Source organism: Cebidichthys violaceus, unplaced genomic scaffold (assembly GCF_023349555.1).
Source record: "Cebidichthys violaceus isolate CVI_PGR_0920_01 unplaced genomic scaffold, fCebVio1.0.p SCAF_58, whole genome shotgun sequence".
Taxonomy (NCBI): domain Eukaryota; kingdom Metazoa; phylum Chordata; class Actinopteri; order Perciformes; family Stichaeidae; genus Cebidichthys; species Cebidichthys violaceus.
In genome coordinates this window covers 904,829-926,242 of record NW_027176794.1, presented here as the reverse complement: position 1 = coordinate 926,242, position 21,414 = coordinate 904,829, and the positions used below count along the sequence as shown (strand labels likewise).

The 21,414-nt window shown below is 39.7% G+C and overlaps 4 protein-coding genes across 4 annotated transcripts; 2 read left to right on the top strand and 2 right to left on the bottom strand.

Annotated features, from left to right (window-relative positions):
* The first annotated feature begins 227 nt into the window (after positions 1–227).
* On the top strand, positions 228–9,745 carry flt3 (fms related receptor tyrosine kinase 3). Its single transcript, XM_068732339.1, has 24 exons — positions 228–310; positions 987–1,069; positions 1,847–1,998; positions 2,096–2,220; positions 2,351–2,462; positions 2,588–2,727; positions 2,954–3,117; positions 3,235–3,370; positions 3,512–3,689; positions 3,874–3,974; positions 4,107–4,221; positions 4,342–4,550; positions 4,639–4,751; positions 4,829–4,961; positions 5,685–5,789; positions 5,883–5,993; positions 6,076–6,232; positions 6,399–6,511; positions 6,644–6,765; positions 7,298–7,420; positions 7,512–7,623; positions 7,716–7,815; positions 8,670–8,775; positions 8,914–9,745. The coding sequence occupies exons 1-24, from the start codon at positions 271–273 to the stop codon at positions 9,127–9,129; spliced, it is 3,066 nt and encodes a 1,021-aa protein (XP_068588440.1). The 5' UTR covers positions 228–270; the 3' UTR covers positions 9,130–9,745.
* A 2,401-nt stretch (positions 9,746–12,146) lies between these two features.
* Positions 12,147–13,014, top strand: urad (ureidoimidazoline (2-oxo-4-hydroxy-4-carboxy-5-) decarboxylase). Its single transcript, XM_068732371.1, has 2 exons — positions 12,147–12,376; positions 12,499–13,014. Exons 1-2 carry the CDS (start codon positions 12,196–12,198, stop codon positions 12,846–12,848), a joined length of 531 nt encoding a protein of 176 aa, XP_068588472.1. The 5' UTR covers positions 12,147–12,195; the 3' UTR covers positions 12,849–13,014.
* Positions 13,015–13,226: 212 nt separating this feature from the next.
* Positions 13,227–16,660, bottom strand: pdx1 (pancreatic and duodenal homeobox 1). The gene is made up of 2 exons (XM_068732370.1): positions 16,183–16,660; positions 13,227–13,974 (listed from the first exon to the last, which is right to left on the bottom strand). Exons 1-2 carry the CDS (start codon positions 16,586–16,588, stop codon positions 13,589–13,591), a joined length of 792 nt encoding a protein of 263 aa, XP_068588471.1. The 5' UTR covers positions 16,589–16,660; the 3' UTR covers positions 13,227–13,588.
* A 1,474-nt stretch (positions 16,661–18,134) lies between these two features.
* On the bottom strand, positions 18,135–20,880 carry si:ch211-140b10.6 (protein POLR1D-like). The gene is made up of 3 exons (XM_068732296.1): positions 20,744–20,880; positions 20,192–20,266; positions 18,135–19,185 (listed from the first exon to the last, which is right to left on the bottom strand). Exons 1-3 carry the CDS (start codon positions 20,767–20,769, stop codon positions 18,837–18,839), a joined length of 450 nt encoding a protein of 149 aa, XP_068588397.1. The 5' UTR covers positions 20,770–20,880; the 3' UTR covers positions 18,135–18,836.
* Positions 20,881–21,414: the final 534 nt, after the last annotated feature.

Genomic DNA, 21,414 nt, shown 5'->3' with positions numbered 1-21,414 from the left:
ACCGGTAAGAAATGTAAAATCATGACAATCTGATTAGAAATAAATATGTTTAAAAATTCGCATCTCGTTTCAATCAGTTTTGTGTCTGCTCCCGCTTGGTTTCATCACTAATCAAGCATCATTTACTCAAAAGTATATATACAGGCGTGGCTGACAACGTCATCGTTTCCATAGACACTTCCTCCGTTTAAAAGGTTTACGCACATGTGTTTTACATCAAAGTTTCTCCGTCTGACCCTGTAATGACTTTGAGTATGTGACGCTGACAGAATGAAAGCATCAATGCGGAGGCAGAGAAATATGATTGCGGGTGAGTCAACCTCTTCAGGTCTCTGTTCATTGGGCTGAGTTATTGCCAGTGTTGGCAGAGTGAATAATACAAAGAGGATCTAAGGATGTTTAGGCTATACATTAAATAAATATAAAAAATGTCCGACTCTTAAGTGGAATATATTCAAATATGATGGTAGGATAATATATTTCATATTGTATTTTTGAAGATCAAATTGCTGGAGAAGAAGTTTATCTCAATACCAATTGTTAAATTGTGAAACATTCACTTCAATGCTGACATTAAGCTGTACTTCAAATATACAGTATGAGGGACCTTAGATAAAAAGTGACTTTTGTAGAGAGGATGACACTTTACTTTTTGTTCATCATACAAAGGGAACATGCGTCTCTGTTGGAATTAAGAAATATCAAATATCTAAAATTTAGAATGTGTGTGATAACCTAATGAGTGAATGAGTTTTCGGGTTTAAAGAAATGATCTACTACATGATTTATCCTGTATAACCAATATAATAACCCACAGAAATGGCATAAGCTAAGCAATTGACTTACCTTTATGAAAATATTAGCTTCTTGTTTTTATGATTGCATTTCTCACATCTCTTTAAAATACCCACTTCTTTTTAAATTGCCTCAGGCTATTCAGAAAACAACAACTTTTGAAATGAAGTTCAATGTTTCTGTCTTTCTAGTTGTCTTTCTTCTGTGTGCTGTCAAGCTTCACTGCTCTGATGGCAGCGCAGCGCAGAACCCGGCTTGTGTGCCCAGTCATGAGGTAAAAGCCGCCAGGATCTTTCCTGTGTTTTAACTGAACAGTTCCAATTAATTATACATATATTATAGTATTATATAATACATGTATTTGAGTTACTGTCTATTTCAGAAACATTACTGAGTTAAGGGAAACTATTGATTATTGGTAAACTCCACTGAATGTACAGGGAATGTAAACTAGTGACATATACAGTACATTAAGAGGCAGGTTTTATAGATAATATAATATAATGTGATAATATAAGACAATGTTATTTAATGTTTGCTTTTTTAAGTGCATTATTCCAGCACATAAATTGTTGCCATGCATGTCATTACCTGTGTCTTCCATACAACCATATTGCAGATTAAACAAAGATACTTTGATTGTCTTGGATTCATTTAGAAACGAAGCTGCAGAGCAACAAGAGGTTGTGAAACACCAGAGCGGGAAATAGCACGCACTTGACCAAATTTACTGGTTTTATTTCTGCTCATCAGTTTGAAGTGTGTCTGTTTATGCATCATTTTAGTATAACCTTTAAATGATGACACCTTTAAAAGCAGATACAAGACAACTTGTTAAAGTTATTATTTTTGACATGTAGAGAATTCCATTTAGCTTGGTATACTTAAAACACAGATATCAAATGATAAATATGATATGTCTTATACTGGTATAAAAGTGAGCCTTTTTTGTTTATTAAGCTACATACCGTAGTTTGCATCATAGTTTGCAACCTTAATCACGCTACCACATCAAATGCAGGATCGTGAAATGGTGAATCTTGTCTTTCAGGTTGCATGTTTTGTGCCAGCTGACTATCAGAATGCATCTGGTTCTGTCAGCGTAGACGTGTATGTTGGTCAGAAACTCATCATCTCCCTGGAGCACTTCTCTGAATTCCCTGTTTGCCACTGGATCAGAGGAGCAGACCCAATACTGTCAGTGTAAGTGAATGTCTATGTGTGAGTATTTAGGTGTGTTTCCCCTTTTTTTATTTTGTGTATATATTTAAAACTGAGAGGTTTTCTTACACTTTATCAGAAATGGGAGTAACTCCATGGTCCTACCACCGCTTTCTGAGACAGATTCAGGGGAGTTTACGCTGAGCTGTGAAACTAGCGAAGGGACCAGGTCCTCACTGGCTGTGTCTCTGCATGTAGTAATGAGTGAGTAACAGCTCTCTCTCTGTCTCATCATCTCTCTACAACAATGCTAAGACTCAAGACAGCAAACAAACACTGGACTGCTTGATGCTGATAAAATGTTGACAATTTACTCTTTTGTTTTTTTTACAAGAACGTCCCACAAAACCAAAGCTGACACTGGAAAATGTGAATAACAAAATGCGTTCCCCTACATTTAATTGCACCTCTGAGGGCATCCCAAAGCCCACACTTGAATGGTCTAGGTAAGATGTTATCCACTACACATGTATGCATGATTCATGAGTATGTTTAGTTGATAACAATGTAGTCTACTGGCTTTAACTTCTTATAATAGTGTGATTTTCTGAATAATCCCTCTTTTGAACAGAGACAATCATCTGGCTGCTGTTACTGCAAACAGTGTAATGGCAATTAGCAGTATATACAGTAGTTTGTTTTATGGGAGTGGAGTGATGTGCTGTGCTACTAACGCTGAAGGACAAGAATGCTCTCAACTCTATGACTACGGTAATTCAATATTTCTAAAAAATCATTAAATACATCCTACAAATGATTTATTCATAATAAATGGTCGCAGACAAAATCTATTTGGTCAGTTTTCACTTCAATCACCTGAAAAGGTCGAAGTACAAATAATTTACAACATAGGGACTGTCTCTAATAATCATAGCAAACAATTATTGGACTATATTTTTAAAAAGTCATTGACTTGAGTCCTTACTGTGTGTTTCAGACCTGGACACTGACTCAAGTGAGGTTTCTAATGACATCGTGAGCCCCGGTCAGTCTTTACTTCTACGCTGCCGAATAAAACTGCATGGGAGGCCTCTACCTGTGTGGGAGAAGGGCAGCAAAAACCTCAGAGACTCAACATGCTCTTCTAAAGTCAAGAAGGAGGTACAGTAATTCCTGCTGAGATCACTGAGATTTTTCTTTGAATTCAAATTTGAATTCTTTCCCTTTTATGTTTGTCTTTCCCTCTCAAATCACAACAACAATATATTTTTGTCCCAGATTTGCATTGAAAATGACAGCCATGAAGATAGTCGGATGTCCTACCTGTTCATCGAGTCAGTTAATGTGGACCACAATGGCACATACACCTGCAGGAGTCAAAACAAAACAAAGTCTGTTGACATTCATGTCCAAGGTTAGCGGAACAAATTTCACTTTATTTTTTCTCTCTGTTTGTGTAGTAATTTCAACCGTTACAAATGAATGATTCTTTCTAAAGTTCAGTCCCGTTTGTACCATTTGTGCATGCTCTGATTTCATTCTTGTGTCGCCGTAGCTGAGGGTTTCCTCTCTGTCCAGCTGGATGAGAGGCTGATCATTCTAGCTCAGAAGGCATCCACCTCCTGTTTGCAAGCCAGTGTTTCCTACCACCCTGTGCTCCAGCACTGTTCCTGGGAAGCTCCTGATAAAAACATGACTAAATGCAAAAGGGACAATTGGGTTCCAAAACACAGGTAGTTGCATGAAGCAATGTTCCTGGAGCTGAACTCCTCAAAATGTTGCATAGTTGTCTATTAATGCTTGTGTACATTTCTACATGCGGATGGTCAGTGAACTAGCCTTTTGTAAATTATAATCATATGAGGTGTGTTATTGATGACTTTGGGGGGGGGTTTCATATGAATGTTGTCTTCTCAGGACCGTGAAGCTATGTGATGTACTCAAATCAGGAGATTATAAATTACACGTGGAGGCTGGCGGACAAAGAGAAACAAAGACCGTGTCAGTGTGTGTTGTAGGTAAGAGAGATTTATTGTGTGCGTCTGGAATGTTTAACATGTGTTCGGTAAATTCTGCACCATTCTATCACTTTTAAAACTTGCATTACAATTATATTTTGCAACGCTTGTTGTCCACTGACTTTGTTTCAGACACACCAAAGTTTAAATTTGGGAAGAACGAGGTCAATAAACCCTTCACCGTTGAGACCACAAGTGTCGTGCCAGCAAATTATACCTGGATGTCGTGTTCTTCTTCTAATGACAGGTATGCTCATTGTAGCCTGAACATGTAAACACACCCTCACACACACACACACACACACACATACGCACACACACACACTCCGATTGAGATTTCCTTAAGTCCTGACTCTTTGTATTATAGCATCTGTGAAACAAACTCTTCCTGGAAGGAGATCCCAGAGGCGTCTCAAACAGACTCGGATGTCTTCTGTGAGAAGACAATCAAGAGCTCTCTGAGCAGAGATCTAGTGGATGGACATCATTTAAGGTTTTGCCTGACAAACTCAATTGGCTCCTGGTGCCAAATCCAATACTCAATATACTACCCACCTTTACCCCTGTCCTCCACAGGTAGGGAGACTGATTTCACGTCAAAATAATGACTTTTATTTTAATTTTTTTATGACCGTCATTAGAAATCTGTCATCCCTGTTTTTAGGTCTTGCAAGTACTGATGACGGCAGCTTGATGGTGCTGAAAGTAGGCAGTTTGATTCTGCTCCTGACTTTGGCAATAGTTAGCGTGGTGCTTGTGTACTTTGTCAAAAAGAAGGTATGTATTACACATTGACAAACATACACACAAACACACATGAGGACATGGTGCCAACCCCTTTGTGTTTCCAATAGAAACCCCAGTATCAGCCCCAGCTTCAGATTATCCAGATGGTTGGACCCAATGACAACGACTACATCTACATAAACTTCAAGGAGTTTGGGTACGACCTGAAATGGGAGTTTCCCAGGGAGAACCTGGAATTGGGTACGAACCACACCGAGCATCAGACATGATAACAGACTTCAGTGGTGGAAGAAGTACTCCGATCCTTTACTTAAGTAAAAGTGCCAATGCTATCACGTGAAAAAACTGAATTACAAGTAGAACCCCTGCACTTCAGATCCTGCTTAGTACAAAAATAGTATCAGCTTAATTTATTTAAAGTATTAAAAGAAAGTACAATAAGTTGTGCAGACTGTGACAGATTTAATATAATAGATTGGTAATAGTGATGCATCAATGTGTTAGAAGCATTTTACTGTTTCAGCTGACGAGATGAAGTTTTTAGTTTTAACTAGCTTACATGTTGTTGGGAAGTTTACTTCTGTGGTTCCCAACCTAGGGGTTAGGAACCCTCAAAGGGTCACAATTGTTGTAACATGATTGATGGGAGAAGAAGGAAGGAGAAGTTCTGCTACATACAATTGGATTAATCTTCAAGACATTTTTCTCATCTTTGCTTTTTTTTATTACAAATTTGAGAGTTTTACATTTTGGAGCCTTGTGCAGTTATTTAAATGAAACCGTCTGAGAAGTTTAGAGAGGAAATCAGTCTTTGGTGTAACTACTAACAACTCATAAACATCTGATGACTGACCAGCCGCCCCGACTGGACACTTACTTACTCTTCTGTAAAATAGAAAAAGTTAGGTACCACCGATTTAGTAAATAAAGTAATACTTTCCTGTGTTTCTGTGTCCTCACCAGGTGAAGAACTGGGCTCCGGGGCTTTTGGCATGGTGGTCCAGGCTACAGCTTATGGCATCAACAAGCCTGGAGTCTCACAGCAGGTGGCCGTCAAGATGCTTAAAGGTCAGTGTTTCATTTATTTATTCCATGAGCAAAATGCAAAAAAAAATGTTATGGAGGTCGTTTCAGCAGCTGATGTGATATTTGACGCTGCAGAGAAACACCAGACGGTGGAGAAGGAAGCGCTGATGTCAGAGCTGAAGATGCTGTCTCACATCGGTCACCATGCTAACATTGTTAACCTGCTTGGAGCATGCACAGACTCAGGTACAGTTACCACTGCTAATGCTTTTGTCAGATGGGATGATACATCTAGTGCCATGATTTATTATCTGTTTTCCCTTTACAGGACCCACATACCTGATTTTCCAGTACTGCTGTAATGGAGATCTACTGAACTACCTTAAGACAAACAGAGAGCGCTACCACAAGTGTGTGACCGACGCGTTCAACAAGGACCAGTTCAGCAGCCTTTACCACAACCTGCAGCCCAGGAAAAGTTTTAGGTTGGAACAACGGGAGACAAGGGGTTGGAAGAGCAATATTGGGAATAGTTTAGCAATAAGGGGAGATCAAACATAAAGACAAGATTCTATATAAGTGCTGATATTATAAAATGAGTTGAAAGTGTAACTTTACAATAACAATCACGTCACGTTTGTGTTTTCTCAGTGAGCTAGACACAGCAGTGGACAATTACGTGCCCATGTACAGCTGTACCACCAGAGGGCAGGAGAACATCGCTCTCCTTACCGTCAACTCTGGTGACATGGACAGCTTTGAAGGTGAAAAAATACTTGAAATCAGAACACGCATGTTGTCAAACAGATAAACTTGTATATTCCCACCTTCAGTTGACCAAACAGAGAGTTCTCTCTGAGTGGTGTTGATCCTAACTGATCCCAGTTCATCTGCAGACCCAATGATCCATGAAGACCTGGACGATCAGACAGAGGACCTGCAAACCTTGACCTTTGATGACCTGCTCAGCTTTGCCTTCCAAGTGGCCAAAGGCATGGAGTTCCTCTCTTCCAAGAATGTAAGAAACGAAGGTCCAAACTGTGGAAACGCTCTACATTTACATCTCTCAACCCACACACATAATGACTGATTAATCATTAGGTTCATTTTTAAGCAAAATCTCAGTCCGTTCTCTCTCTCTTCTTTGTATTACATCCTGCATGGATAGTAGACAAAACACGCTATTTGAAGACAATAACTTTGGTTTTATAAATTGTTACATGACATTTTATAAACCAAACAATCGATCAGTTAATCTAGAAAATCATCTGCATATCAATTGATAATTAAATATTATTGTAAATTGCAGCCTTTAACTCTCCAACTGCTGGACGGTTTTAGTCAGGTTTTTTTAAAACTATTATAAAACATATGTGTAAAATTGTTGTCAGCTTCCAAAACTCACATGTCACATGCCAGTCCAGTAAATTGATATATATCAACAAATAACCAAAATGTTCCAATGTCAAACTGCAGTCGCAGGCTTGGTCTTTGTGGATTGTGGTGTGATTGAAATAAGCGCCCTGACGATGGGTCCTGTCTGTCTGCAGTGTATCCATCGAGACCTGGCAGCTCGGAACGTGTTAGTGACAAAGGGTAGACGGGTGAAAATCGGTGACTTCGGACTGGCCAGAGACATCGACAACGACTCCAACTATGTCGTGAGAGGAAATGTATGATACTTTTATTTTATAGCTTTCAATGGTTGCTATGTTCTGTCCATTTCTGATTCTTACACATTATGTGGGTGACATGGCTTTTCAGGTGCGTTTGCCAGTGAAGTGGATGGCACCAGAGAGCACCTTTCAGGGGATCTACACCATGAAGAGTGACGTCTGGGCTTATGGCATTCTGCTCTGGGAAATCTTCTCACTTGGTAGCCTTTGCGAGCGCTCTCAGTGCATTTAAAAGACAAGCATATAATTGCTATGCAATGATTAATGCCTACTCTGTCTGTGTAACTCTCAGGTGTTACTCCGTACCCGGGCATGAAGGTGGATCACATGTTCTATTCGATGATTGAAAGAGGATTTAAGATGGATTGTCCTTACTACGCCAACGAGTCTGTGTAGGTGTCGCCTGTCTGTATGCAGCCGTTATGTTTCTCTAGTAAACGTATTTCAATAGATTTAACAGAATCACACCTGTACAACGTGTCATGATAAAGTCATGAGCACAATGAAGTGAAGCAGTAAAAACTGTATGAGACAGCATAATAAATATGCATGCTGATATAGGTTTTTCAACGGGTGGCAACATCTTCAAGCAGTGTTGAAAAATTAACTTAGTACATTCACTCAAGTGCTGTACTTTAGTACAATTTTAAGGTACTTGTACTTTCATGTTTCTGTTACTAGTTTCTGCTACATTAGCTTCTACTTTACCATAGTTAAGAACTTAAGTTAATACTTACTTTAATACAAAAAATATCAAACTACAATAACCAAGTCGTTTTAAGTCAATTTTGTTTCGGCCTAGTTGTTGCCAGACCTTGATCAGATTGGGGTATTTCTACCGTTAGAGATTCAATTGTATATAAAATAGTTAAACTAGCTCCACTTGCACCAGTTCAACTAATTTTTCTTACATATTAATACATAAGTAACAATTATCCAAAAACATATTACATTTATAACACGATGAAATGGCACATTTAAGAGTACTTTTGGTGCTGTAAGTAGATGTAGCTGATAATATTTGTGTACTTTTACTACAAGTAGGATTATGAATGCAGAACTTTTACTTGTAATGGAGTATTTGTACATTATTGTGTTGGTACTTTCACTTAAGAAAAGGATCTGAGTACTTCTTCCACCACTGTTTTCAAAACAAATACAGCAGTGCAGCGACCTTTGACTTCTAGTTATTATGGATAACTGAGAATCCTGCAAAATATTTCATCTCCACGGTTTACTTCTCCAGGTACGGGATGATGTGTAAGTGTTGGGCTCTGGATCCCAGCAACCGGCCATCTTTCTCCAAACTGGTGTCCTTTATGTGTGATCAGCTGACAGACAGAGAGGAGCAGGTAGGCCTGTAGAGCAGGGTCAACACATTGTGGGGATAAATAATCTATTTGAGTTTTATCCTGTTCACCTCTACAGCTGTACAGACATGTTAACAGTGTTTCTGATCTAAAAGCAGCATTAAATCCTTCCTCTTTCAGCTCTACCACGACATGCTCGACCAGACATCCAGCGACTACCAGAATGCAGCGGCCATTTTGGACATTTCCGCCTTGACAAAGCAGAAGGAGAACAAGAATCAGTCAGCCAATGATTACTGTCAAACCCACGCGACTGAAGAAAGCAAAGCAGAAGTGTCGGACACAGACACTGTGGCAGCTGACGAGAAGCTTGTGAAGCCACCTGATACAGAGTGATCACCAAACATTCAAACCAATGTATCCATATATATTTTAACAGTTTATATAAGATTTTTCTCATAGCAATAATCTCAAGAGTGACAGTATAATGCACTTGCTTTATGTTATATTAGAGTATTGTAACAAGATTTGAATGACATGGTATTTCAGTGAATCATATTCTCACTATGAAAAAGTGGTCTGAATGTTAATACAGTATTTTTGTTTTGTATTCTTATTGTGCAGCTAAAATGAAAAACAGTTTTGTAAAAGGATGCTAAATATTTTCAGGACTATAGAGATGTAAGATATGGAGTAGTAACCTTTTTATACATTCGGCCTGTATGCTGTAGCAACTGATCAACCTTTGGTTTTAGATTGTATCATATATATATCATATATCATATATATTGTTATGCAGTGAAATGTAATGGTTGTTGTGGTCTCTTATATTATACCAGCATCTATTACTTGCGGATCAAACCAAATTTTTTTACACATTTGAATATGTTTTTTAAAACAAGCTTTATTTTTTTTAAATAATCTATTATCTTTATACGTTTGTGTTTGTTTAAGCATTATACCTGCAATAAAATGTACTTTACACATTAATAAAATAAAATGGTGATCACGATGTAGGTCAACTGCATATGTCTGATCTGTCAACGACCAAAAAATAGTTTCGCTTCTTAGATTGATTCATTTTAATAATTTCCAAAAGTCTGAAGAGGAATAACTTTTCCGATTCCACAATAAAAAATATATATATATTACAGAAATTATAAAATGTTAAGCCTTTCCTATACAATCAATCATCTTCATAGCATTCCTGACATATATCTAACAAGATGGTAAAAGAATTAATATATAAAGTATAAGAAGGAAATCTGTGATGGAAGAAGAATTCAGATGCCTTGTTGTAAAAATACAGCCCTGCATTCAAAACCTAAGCAAAAGTATGTAAGTATTATCAGCAAAGAAATGGCCCCTGTCAGTGTTTTACTATTATATTTGATGTTTTTGGATTAATAGTGCCATTGCATTAATGTGTATGTTGCATTTTACTGCATAGATGGTTGTTCTAATTTAACTCCTTTAGAAACGGTTAGTTTGATTTACAGCAATGCATCAAATTCTATAAAATCATCTTATGTTTGTAACATACCTGTCATGTGAAACTCATGTATCTCTAGAAAAGGAGAAAAAGGGAAACGTCCTGTTTTCAGCTTTGTGACGGTGCATTTATCAGCCGATCCAAAGTGGTTTTTAAACTGTGTATTTGGCATGTAAAGAAAGTGAATTGTTTTAATGTAAAGGAACACGTAAGCCTATTGTTGGAAAATAATAAATAATCACTAAATTTGGAGATGGACAGGAAGGGTATGAAAATGTGTAGTTTTAGAAGTAACTAACGCTGCCAGACATATGTAGAGGAGGAAAAAGTACAACATAAGCTTGTGAGATGTAGTGGAGAAGCAAGTATGTACAAGTACCTTGAATTTATACTCAAACGTACTTAGCTGCCCCTGCAAATAAAAGTCCTACTGTAGGCATTCGCTTTGGACAGTAGAGGGCGTAGTTTCACCGCCTCGCGGGGCAGTAAGAGGCTTCTCTTTATACCAAGCTTTATACATCCATGGTATTTGGCATTGATTTACAAGCACACTTTTTCTCTGCGGAGATGTTATATTTGGAACAGCTGTAATATTTGATATAGAACATGTCCTTATCTAATGGTTGACAATGGTATAGTGGGTCGTTATTTACTAAAGAAGGGCAAATACAGCTACTATTTCTAGCCATGTTCAATCTACCAATAACCCCAAAATAATGTTCTTTATCATTTGGACGATATCCCATACATGTTATTTAGTGATGTTAACTCACTCTCGGTTGGTTTGGCCCTCACCGCAAAAGTTCCTTCTAACAAATAAGGTAAAACAGGTGTAATTTGAGTTGATCTCTATATTCTTCCTAGTCTTACAAAAGTGAAGGAGTGACAAAGTAAATTGAGTTGTCTGTGAATTGTATCCCCGAACTTGCTCTGCATGTATGTTGATGTTGTAAATTAGCATATGAGCTGTAGAAAGATGTTAATAATGTTATAGTTGACAACATTTTCTCCGATTTAGCATTTTATTATAGAAATAGATAATACATAATAAACATGATTGCAGCGACAAAGAGGTTATTGCATTTTCCTTATTAATCTAATTTTGCTTCTGGTCAGGTTCCACATTCACAGAAGTTATGCTTTATTTTTTGTATTTATGAATGAAATGGAACAGACAGACAGAAAAGCTAGCAACACAGTGATTGTATCTTAAAGTGAATGTATCATCATACACTCACGTGTTTATTTCTAATGTATTTATTTAACGTTGAATATGTTTTTATCTCCGTTGCCCTTTTGTCTTTGACACTGCTTTTCGTTTTCTTTTCGCAAAGCTCCATCCGTATATGAGTAATTCTGATGTTTCCTCTTGATACTATGCTAACAATGTAAAAGATTAGAAAGAAAACATATATGGGCGTATTCATTGTCATGAGGCGTTGGGGAAATGCAGGAAGTGCACTTGAACGTGCTGTTTACCTGAAAGGCTGCTGTTGCAAATGGTGAGAACATTTATGAATAACCCCACACGGTAATTAAGTAGGTCACTTATGATATATGTAGCAGTATGGACACATGTGTTTCCTCTGTAAAATGAAGTTGCTTCTATTTGACAGTTTAGCACCATATGCTACTGATTTTACAGCTCAGTGTTGTATCTGGCTTAGACAATAGTTAGCCTACCTGTTTCTTTTTGTAAATTGGAAACCATTTCCGTTATTGGAAGCCGAGCCTTATTTAACTTTTCATTCTAGATAAGAAACATAAAAGGAGGGAGAAAATAAAGATCCCAGAAAAAGACAATTAAATCAACATCAAATGATTGACACGTGATCTGACGAGGAAAATATGAACCACATGCGTATAGGGGGCTTGTTCTGTGTGTCCAGAAGTGCATTGACCCTTGTTGTCTTGTCCGAAGGTCAATAAAGACTGCCTGTGCAACTATACTGAAGAGAGTCCCCGTGCGCATGAACATGGACATCGCCACAGTAAATGCTCTTCCTTACGAGGATTTTGTGAATCTTTTGGGCAATGTGGTGGAGAAATGTCCCATCATAACAGCTACTGTGTGGTCGGGGCGTCCCTTTTTGAACTTAACTGCGTTGGAGGCTGCAATCAGTGAATTCATCGATACTCTCCCAGAATCAGGTGAGAACTAAACTTAAAAGTTGTGTCTTTATGATTTGCAATTTGGCCCTGAAATGTGATTTACTCCCCGGGAAATGGCACAGATAAGACATGATTAAGGCATTGTATTCGTTCGTGTCCAGGCAAAGAGGGGATCCTCAGATGCCACCCTGACCTCGCGGGCAGGGACCTCCAGAGCGGCACATTGACTCGGGAATCGCGCGAGGAACAGGCAGGAGCCGGGATGGATGCGTTGAACTCTGCAGATGCCTCGCGCATGGCCCGGCTCAACCAGGAGTACAAAGAGCGTTTTGGGTTCCCGTTTGTCATCTGCGCCCGGATGAACGACAAGGCGAACATTTTACGGCAACTGTCCGAGCGCTGTCAGAACGAGCGCGCGGTGGAGAGGGCGCGCGGAATCGAGGAGGTGAGGAAGATATGTCACCTGCGTCTTCAAGCTCTCGTGCTCACTGACGCTCCAAACAAGTTGTGAACCGTAACTACTGGAGTTTATATTGGATTCATCTTGTGCCAGTTTAACCACCCGGATGTAAAGACCGCCATTGTCCCTATAGGCCGTGTGATATTTGCTTTATTCCAAACATTTGTTATTCATACTGTACAGTGAATTCTTCAAACAATAAAATATGTGTACCATTGATTCTAATTCAACAATTTACACGATATATCCTATGTACAAGTTGACATTGATAAAATAGCAAATGCAGTCCTATTACGCATAAATATATCCATAAACTTAATTGTATACTACTCACATGTCTGAGGTGAAAAACAACACTCACTGTTAAACATGATCAGACCATGCTTCAGTTTGTGCAACTGAATCCATGGCGCTGCTTCTAGAAGGGGGGGGGGGGGGGGGGAGTAGTCGGTCCATGCATGATAAGGTTGTCTCATCATACCATCTGGTGCCCAAAAAACCTCAAAGCATGCACGATGAAGTGGGATAAAGAAATGTTCCTTCAGTCCAGACAGACAGTGGTATCCAATAGGCAAAGGTGGTCCTTGTGAAGGTTCAAGGGGGTCCCTGGAAAATGAGCACTTTATGTAAATAGCTATAAGAGAGACTATAGGTTCACTCTCCTGTCTTGCCCTAATCATGAATCTTATAAGATTCCACTCAAATGGGTCTGCCTTAAAATGTGGATTTTAAGTCTCTTTCTATTTGGGTTTTCAAAAAAAAGGTTCCTGGAGAGTTTGAACCTGCGGGCTCTAAGCCGTCTCTCTGGTCCCAGGTGCGGAGAGGGAGTGACCGTGCAGCGGGGAAACAGGAGGTGAGGTGGTGTGAGGTCTGTTCGTTGAGGTGACCGCTCCCGCGGCCTCCCCCTGATCTCCAGAGGTGATGGAGGAGTCCTGGTCCGGGTCGGACCCCCTCACCTTCCTTCGGTCTTCCTCCTTCTTCCACTTCATGCGCCGGTTCTGGAACCAGATCTTGATGTGGCGCTCGGTGAGGCTCAGGGTCAGCGCCAGCTCCACGCGGCGCGGCCTCGAGATGTAGCGGTTGAACAGGAACTCCTTCTCAAGCTCCAGCAGCTGGGCGCGCGTGTATGCTGTCCTCGTGCGTTTGTTTTCCTCGGATTCCGCCATCACGTATGGTCCTGGACACAAACAGGGATGTAGTAGTTAGATTGAGTGGGTTTCAAACTGTGATATGTCCGTCAAATTCCAATAGTGCTAACTCTTAACTAACTTCTATTTCTAACTTAATTAAGAATATCTTATTTTTGCACTTGATACTGAAACCGGTATCTCTTTAAATCTGCACACATTTTGATGCTATAAGCTTAGTCTTAACTGTTGCTCACGCTTGGTCTCTTTCTGATTTTTCAAAATCCAGTCTGGTTGAACCATCGCACTGTCATTGTAAATTTGAAATGATTAATGATCATAAAGGGAGAATATTATGTTTTACTGCAAATGACTATAGGGCTTATTAGAAGTGCATGGGTTAGATTTTGACCTCTCCAGCAGGCACCTGCAGAAACCACATGAGCATTTGTCTTCTGATAGTAAAATAAACATTTACTCTCTTGTAATGTTACAAGGAATTCACAATTACTTGAGATTTACCCAAAGATAAGCCTTTTCTTTAGTCCGAGTTAAAAAGTATCAGTTAAAAACAGGTGATAAGCAGAAAAGCTAAAGCTAGTGGTATATTATTAAGATTTGGGTTAAGGTCGGTTGTGTAAATTATAGTTTCCCCGTAGTATGTTTTTATTTCCCAGCTATTACACAATTTTTTATGGCTGAATTGCTGCAGTATTTTTTGGAAAACAAAGTCAGTTATAGTGAAACAAGTAACTTTTTACAGGCTATAAAGCAACCACATTCCTCCTTATTTTCAGGATGTCCTGATCCCCTCCTCAGGGTCCTGCACCTGATGATTAGTGAACAGACTCAGTTAATGAATTACCTATCATACTGATGGCCTCAACATTTCACCACATGCAAAATAATAATAAAAATATTTATTCTAAAAAACTAAACTCAAAAGTATGAGTAATTAAATTAAGCCTACATTTTGCAGTTAGTCTTTAGTTACACATCAGTTGCTTTAATGGTGCACTTTATTTATTTATTTTACCTGTACAAAAATCAATAAGGGATTCACTCATAATATTGTATTGGAGTCAATGGAAAAAAATATTTGTCGTCCAGAAATGTCTTTTTGTGTTGATTAAAATTTAAAGTTAAATTTAAACTATTCACGGTCAGTAGATACAATTGGGTATAGTTTAGGTTAGGTAGTTTTAATTGAACACTTTTTAAATACATGCTATTAACGGTATACATGCTTATTAATCAAGACATATGACCCTTGGCGTCCTTTATATTAGCCTGCCACTTCTAAAAATATTTTTAAAAAACGTGCAGTTTTTACATCTCTTCAAAATGTAAATTTGTCCGTTTAAAAACTTAAATTTACTGGAATTATGCTACTTAAAAAATGACCTATATAGCAGTCATTGCCATATCGTCAGTACACTATAATTAACAATCACAAAAACTATAAGCAAAATAAACCAAAAGAGGACTTCGTCTACAAGGTGTATAAACCAATTAAACAAATGTCTTACATCAGTGACGCAGAATAAAAGTTAGTTCAATGGTCTGAAACGTTTCTCTATGAGAAAAGTCTGAGAACTTCATAGATATATTTTAGCTGAAGAAACTTTATGGTTATACGTTCACATTTTTCACGCTCACTAAAAACAAACTTCAATTTATAGGCCTATAATTAAAGCCAGTTTTATAATCAAAATGCCTCCCGATAAAAGACTAAACTAATCTAATAAACACTAATGTAAAATGTACTTTTGTTCATGTTAGCACGCCAACATCAATCAAACCCTATTGCGGTAGATGTGGGTGTTTTACCGGCCTATTATACTCTCTATAGTAGGCTACAGCCTATTGATGGTTTAAGATTGGGCGATTTGTGAATATGTTTTGTATAGGCAAACCCCACATTTTTGTGACGATAAGACCTGATAAAAGCCAGCGCTGACCTTCCGGGCCTTTTACAAATTGACTGACAAGGTAAACTGAAACACCCAAGATCATATTGTTGTGAGCATGACGTCATTATAGGCCCTCAGAGAGAGTCAGATGAAACTCACTCGTTAGTGCTATGACTACAGAGTAATGTTATAAACACAACTGAAGCCTATCTGCAAATTGAAATAAGCTGAGAAGTGATTATAGATATACCAAATCCAGCAGAAACAGCTCTCCCTCAGTGATTATCTTTGTAATTATCTCAAACACATGACATTTACAGATGTGTAGAGGGTTGGAAGATTTACCTGACCACTGTCCCTTCCAGGTGTGCGAGTGAGATTTTGTGGTTTTCATCCAGGGGAAAGGGAGGTGATATCTGCCCTGCTCCCCCGTGTCTCCATAGCCTGCAGCAGGCGGGAGAGGCTGCTGCTGGAGCCCCTGGGGATGGTGGAGCTGAGGCAGACCCGGATCCGGTAGGCTGTAAGAGGGGGCAATGTCGGGAAGGCTGGCCTGCTCCAAGGCTCCCATGGACGGCGGTGTGTAGACGGAGTGCACCTGCCTGCTCATGTAGAGGCAGGGCGGCGGGCTGTGGCTGTAGTCTTCCAGCTGTGATCTCTGGTAGGCACAGGAGTCTTTAAAAACCTGAGAAGGATAATAATGATCTTCCCGATTCATGGCTTCCGAGGACCCGCACATGTACCGTACCTGCATGCACCCTTCCTCGGCGTGGACCTCTACTGCTCTACCTGTCTCTTGCGCAAACTGCGAGGCCCTCACGGCTCCGCACAGGTGTGTCACTCTGCCACCATGTGACTCTACAGAGCCAAAGCCATTGGTTTCACTGTTTGCAGACCTGTCGGCCTCAGTTTCCAGGTTATTCTGCAGCTCGTGGGATTGTTCGGTAAATTGAACAGCGCGTAAATCAATGCCGCTCTGTAAATACCGCGACGTTTACCTGGCACCCACCTGTGTTTGCCCCCACAGCGGCAACAGACAGTGAACAGGTGAATCTCAGAGACCCTGCCTCCAGAAAACTGCTAAAGTTCTTAATGGTCTAGCGCGCACGGAAGAACCCTGTTTCTCTTGCAGGACACGCATGTCCTTACACAATGCTGTATGTCATCGACACATTTTATATGGATGTATCTCTCGTCTGCACTCTGCGGCTGATAAATCGATATGTATGGTCGCAAACATTGGTTGACCTGCAAGATAAGAGACCTGCGGGGAGAGACAGTTGTCTTGGAAACTCGGATGAACACCAAAGTCTGTTTCCACGACCTTTTTTTTTTTTTTTTTTATGTCTACACTTTTCTGACTTTTAAAATGTACCCATTACACTTCTGTAAATGCATCATTTAACACAATTTAGCGAAAGTGGGCCCACGGTCCCCGCATGAAGAGCCCCCGGCGATGACAAACACGGAGCCGCTGAAGGTCGCGCACTCTCACCGTGTTTGCTGGCCATTAGCCTTCAGCAGGTGTGCGTTCGCCCCATTAAACAGCGGCTCTCGTGGTTAACCAATTAAGGTTGGAGTGAGCAACAGAACTCAATTAACTGGCGTGCACGTGAAGCGCGTCTCAAAAAAAAAAGAAGTTACGAGATCACCTGCGCGTGTATGCAACATTTTGAGCCTTTGCCACATGATCGGAGTGATTTAGCTTTATTTTTTCATGTAAATTGTAGGCCTGCAGGACGACTTTTACCCTGATAGTGTGTATCAATAGTCTTATTTGCACAGAGTTCTTCAAAAGCAATTATGGCACTTTCCACGGTATCTTAATGGGGCACTCAGCGATGCAATAAAGTTCAACTAAACCAATTCTATAGAAATCACCCCCTGCACTATGGCTTAATGGTGTTTATATTTGATCGTTCTTTTAAAGAGGAAGGAAACAGTTAACCCAAGGCACGCTCCACTACAGTGGAGATGGACAACGTGATTTATGAAGCATGAGGGGCGTTCAACGCATTTAGCAGACTTTCCAGACACAGAATCTGGCATAATGGCTTAAGCGAGGAGTAATGCATTTTAAGTTTAGTATATAATAGATCGAGCGGTAATCATGACCACGGAGAATGACAGTTGCCCAATTTATAAAACGCTGGGGGTGTGGAACAATAAAAGGAGTGTATGCTCACACACATGGAGACCGGCCAAATGGACGAGAAAGATATAAAAAGCAACACTTTCAACGCTTGAGCACATTTCCATCTGTTGTCCTGAAACCCTGGTGACCCCACTAAAACACGAGGGAATATGCATGTGAGTTTAATCACTGGATTATCATTGTACGTTATTATTACAGCCTTATTGCTATTAATCCATGGGGATCAGTTGTACACGAGGACACATGTAAGGAGTGTCAGGTTGTTTTTTTTTTCTCCTTTGACAAACAAATCACTTTGTGATAGCCGGTAGGCCTATATACATGTCCAAAAAGTTAGACACGCGTTAAAAAGTGCTTACCCAGTGGCGACAGCAGCACGGCTTATGTAAACATTATGACGGGTGAGTGATGACAGAAGAATGGTAATGACCATATAATTGAAATCAAACCTCCTTCACTGTAGGTGAAACAGAATTACAACAGACCGTGACTCATGTGTGAGGGGAGGGAACGACAATAATGGCTTTAAAAACGTTTGTGAAAAATCATCCTGATTACCCGCCGGCCACTTGATAGTTTATTCACTGCAATTTAAGTGGAAAATCAGAAAAAAAAATAAGCTTAATCTTGGCTATTGGCGGAACTAGTATGAACATCATCTACCATCAGGGATAAAAACTTCAAACGTCTTCTCAGACAGGTGCACAGGGCAGTTCTCTCAGTCAGCTGGCAGTTCTGTGAGGTGTGTTAGCTGGTCAGTGAGCAGTTTCAGGAGTGTCAACCTCTGTGTGGCCTGAACAGGGAGTGGCCTCAGTAAAATCAGTGTTCCTCCGCCGGACAGAAGTCTTTATTCATGAAGTCTGTCTTTGTCTCTGTTCTGGCCATCCCTTCCATGTCTCCTGTCTCTGTTGTCTTTGTGTCTGTAACTCCTCTCTTTGTCTCTATCCGGCTTCTTATCTTTGTTATTGCAGCTGTCCCTGTGATGGTGTTTATGGTCTGCGTGGCCCCCTTTACTTCTGTGTTCTCTGGGAGGTGTTCTGCTGCGGTTGCGGCTTCTGTCCGGGGAGTCGCTCCTCAGGCGCCCTCTCGTGGCGGAGTGTCCGTCTCTGGACTCAGAGGTGCGCTGCTGCAGGCCGGTAGAGCGCAGGGTGTTGAGGAGGAAGCGCTTGTTGGTGCTCCGTAGGGGACACTTCAACCTGACGGGGGAGTGAACAGACACACTTTCAAACTCGGACACTTATCTCTGAGACCTTTGGAACGTCATCACTGGCTCCTAGAAGGCATTATGTATTTTCATTTAAAAAGGCCATGCTGATTAAGATACCCAGATATTTAACATCCTTAATGGAGTTCAAAGCTAATAACCATGACACCAGATCACAAAACATTTAAAAGTTATTGTTCTTGAACTGCAACACAAACTCAATCCTCTGGGGGACCTTAAAGTTCTACTTCTTGATATTGCTAGAATATATTTGCGACTGTTTTATTATATATATGTGTGTGTATGTGTATGTGTGTGTGTGTGTGTGTGTGTGTGTGTGTGTGTGTGTGTGTGTGTGTGTGTGTGTGTGTATGTGATGATGATTGATTTGTGTGACTGAATTGTCTTGTGTTGATGGTGTATGTATGCAATTGGTTTTCCATTGGGACTTCCTGAATAGACTAACTATTAACAATCCATTCAATTTGGTTTGACTTTTTGAAATAACACATTAGGAATTATGAAGACATTTTGGGGGGTGGGCAATAATAACACAAAATACAATTTTGACAAAACAAGAGTAAACGCGATATAATCGTGTCTATTTCACTGATCTGGAACAATATGTTAAGTAAATATTCTGTTTTCAGAAAAGATATAATGTTATATTACCTGGAGCTATCTTTTGTACTAGGTATATTTATACTAGAGATACTTTGTACTTTTGTCTCAGTGTGGTTGAGTCTTATTGTGAGTATGTATCATTATCATTATAGTATTTGCTTTTGAGGACATAAACTAACAAACTAGCTGAGAATACAGCATGAAAACAAGACAAAGTGAGCACAGACTAAAATCTTAAAACACAACAAATAGGCGACACACTCAAGGAACAAACACTGGCCCAGTGTATGTACAGCTAGGCAGATAAGTAGCAGCCAAGTGTCCACAAATGACAGATGTGTGCCAGCTGATACAGTGTCAAACACAGTGCTCACCATCCTGCAGGGCCCATGGTCTCTGCTCTCACTCGAGCCCTGTCAGTCTCCTTTAGGAGCTCCTCCACTGCACGCCTACATAAACAAATAAAGACACACATGGGTCACGTGAAGGGGAGGAAATTGGGAGAAGTTGAGGACAAAGATAGCACAAAACCTCAAGGGGGAGCCAAGGGGAGAATAACTTAATTAAGTGAAAGAAAACAGACTGATGCAGGGTGCAGAGGAGACAGTGACTCATTAGTGAATGAATGAGGGACAGCGGCAGTGTCCTACTTTGACCCGAGTTGCTGAATCAGCAGAAGTATCGTCAGAGGAGACTCACTCATTTAACCGACCTTTAACCACATAGCACAGGCAGTGAATGGCGACTGTATTAGTGGAAGGGTTTCCTTACAACGACAACACAGAAAATACAACAGCTGTCAACCAGAAATATCCCATCCCCTCTGACGGAGGGCTGTTACGGTTTTGACAGAAACTCGCTAGAAGTGTAAGCAGCTGTGACGTTACACACGTTAACTGAAGATAAACAGTTAAATAGTTACATACTTCTCCAGTTCATTGTCCTCTGCCATCGCCTCGTAATTAAATGCACGTCGTTAAGACGTAAATTAAACTGGAATCGCTGATTGAATGTTAATTTAAGCTAGCATACATTTTTTTTTTCTGTTTACTTCTCCGCGAGGTCCTTCAACTAAGGACCCCGTGATTTGAGGTGTCTCTACCGATGCCTGCTAGTTTCCGACAGTCACTTTCAGGTCTTTTTGTTACAAAACTGACACAAGAATGACATTAGAATGTGAGCAACTCATAGCAACTATTAATGACTCACCTGCCAGAGATTTTTATCAAATTGGCGACCAAAAGGTTGAATTTATTAACAGTGTATTATTTTAATACAAAGCATTACTAGAAGATGTATTAACTATGCCATTCACATTTTAAAAACATTCATAAGAGGTGCTTCAATAAGAATGTGTTTTTACTCAAACCTTAAATTAAACCCAAACCGTTTATGGCAGTACAATACAACCATTCATCTTGAGAATCACACACAAAAAATATGTGTCTGCAATATTAAATTGATTAAAAAATGTAACATAGCAATTTTTGGAACTAAAACTAGAAAAATAAAAAATAAAATAAAAATTGTACAACACAACAACTTTTTGCATCCATTAAAACTCCACCTTTTATATCAAAGTAATGTAGAAGAGGTG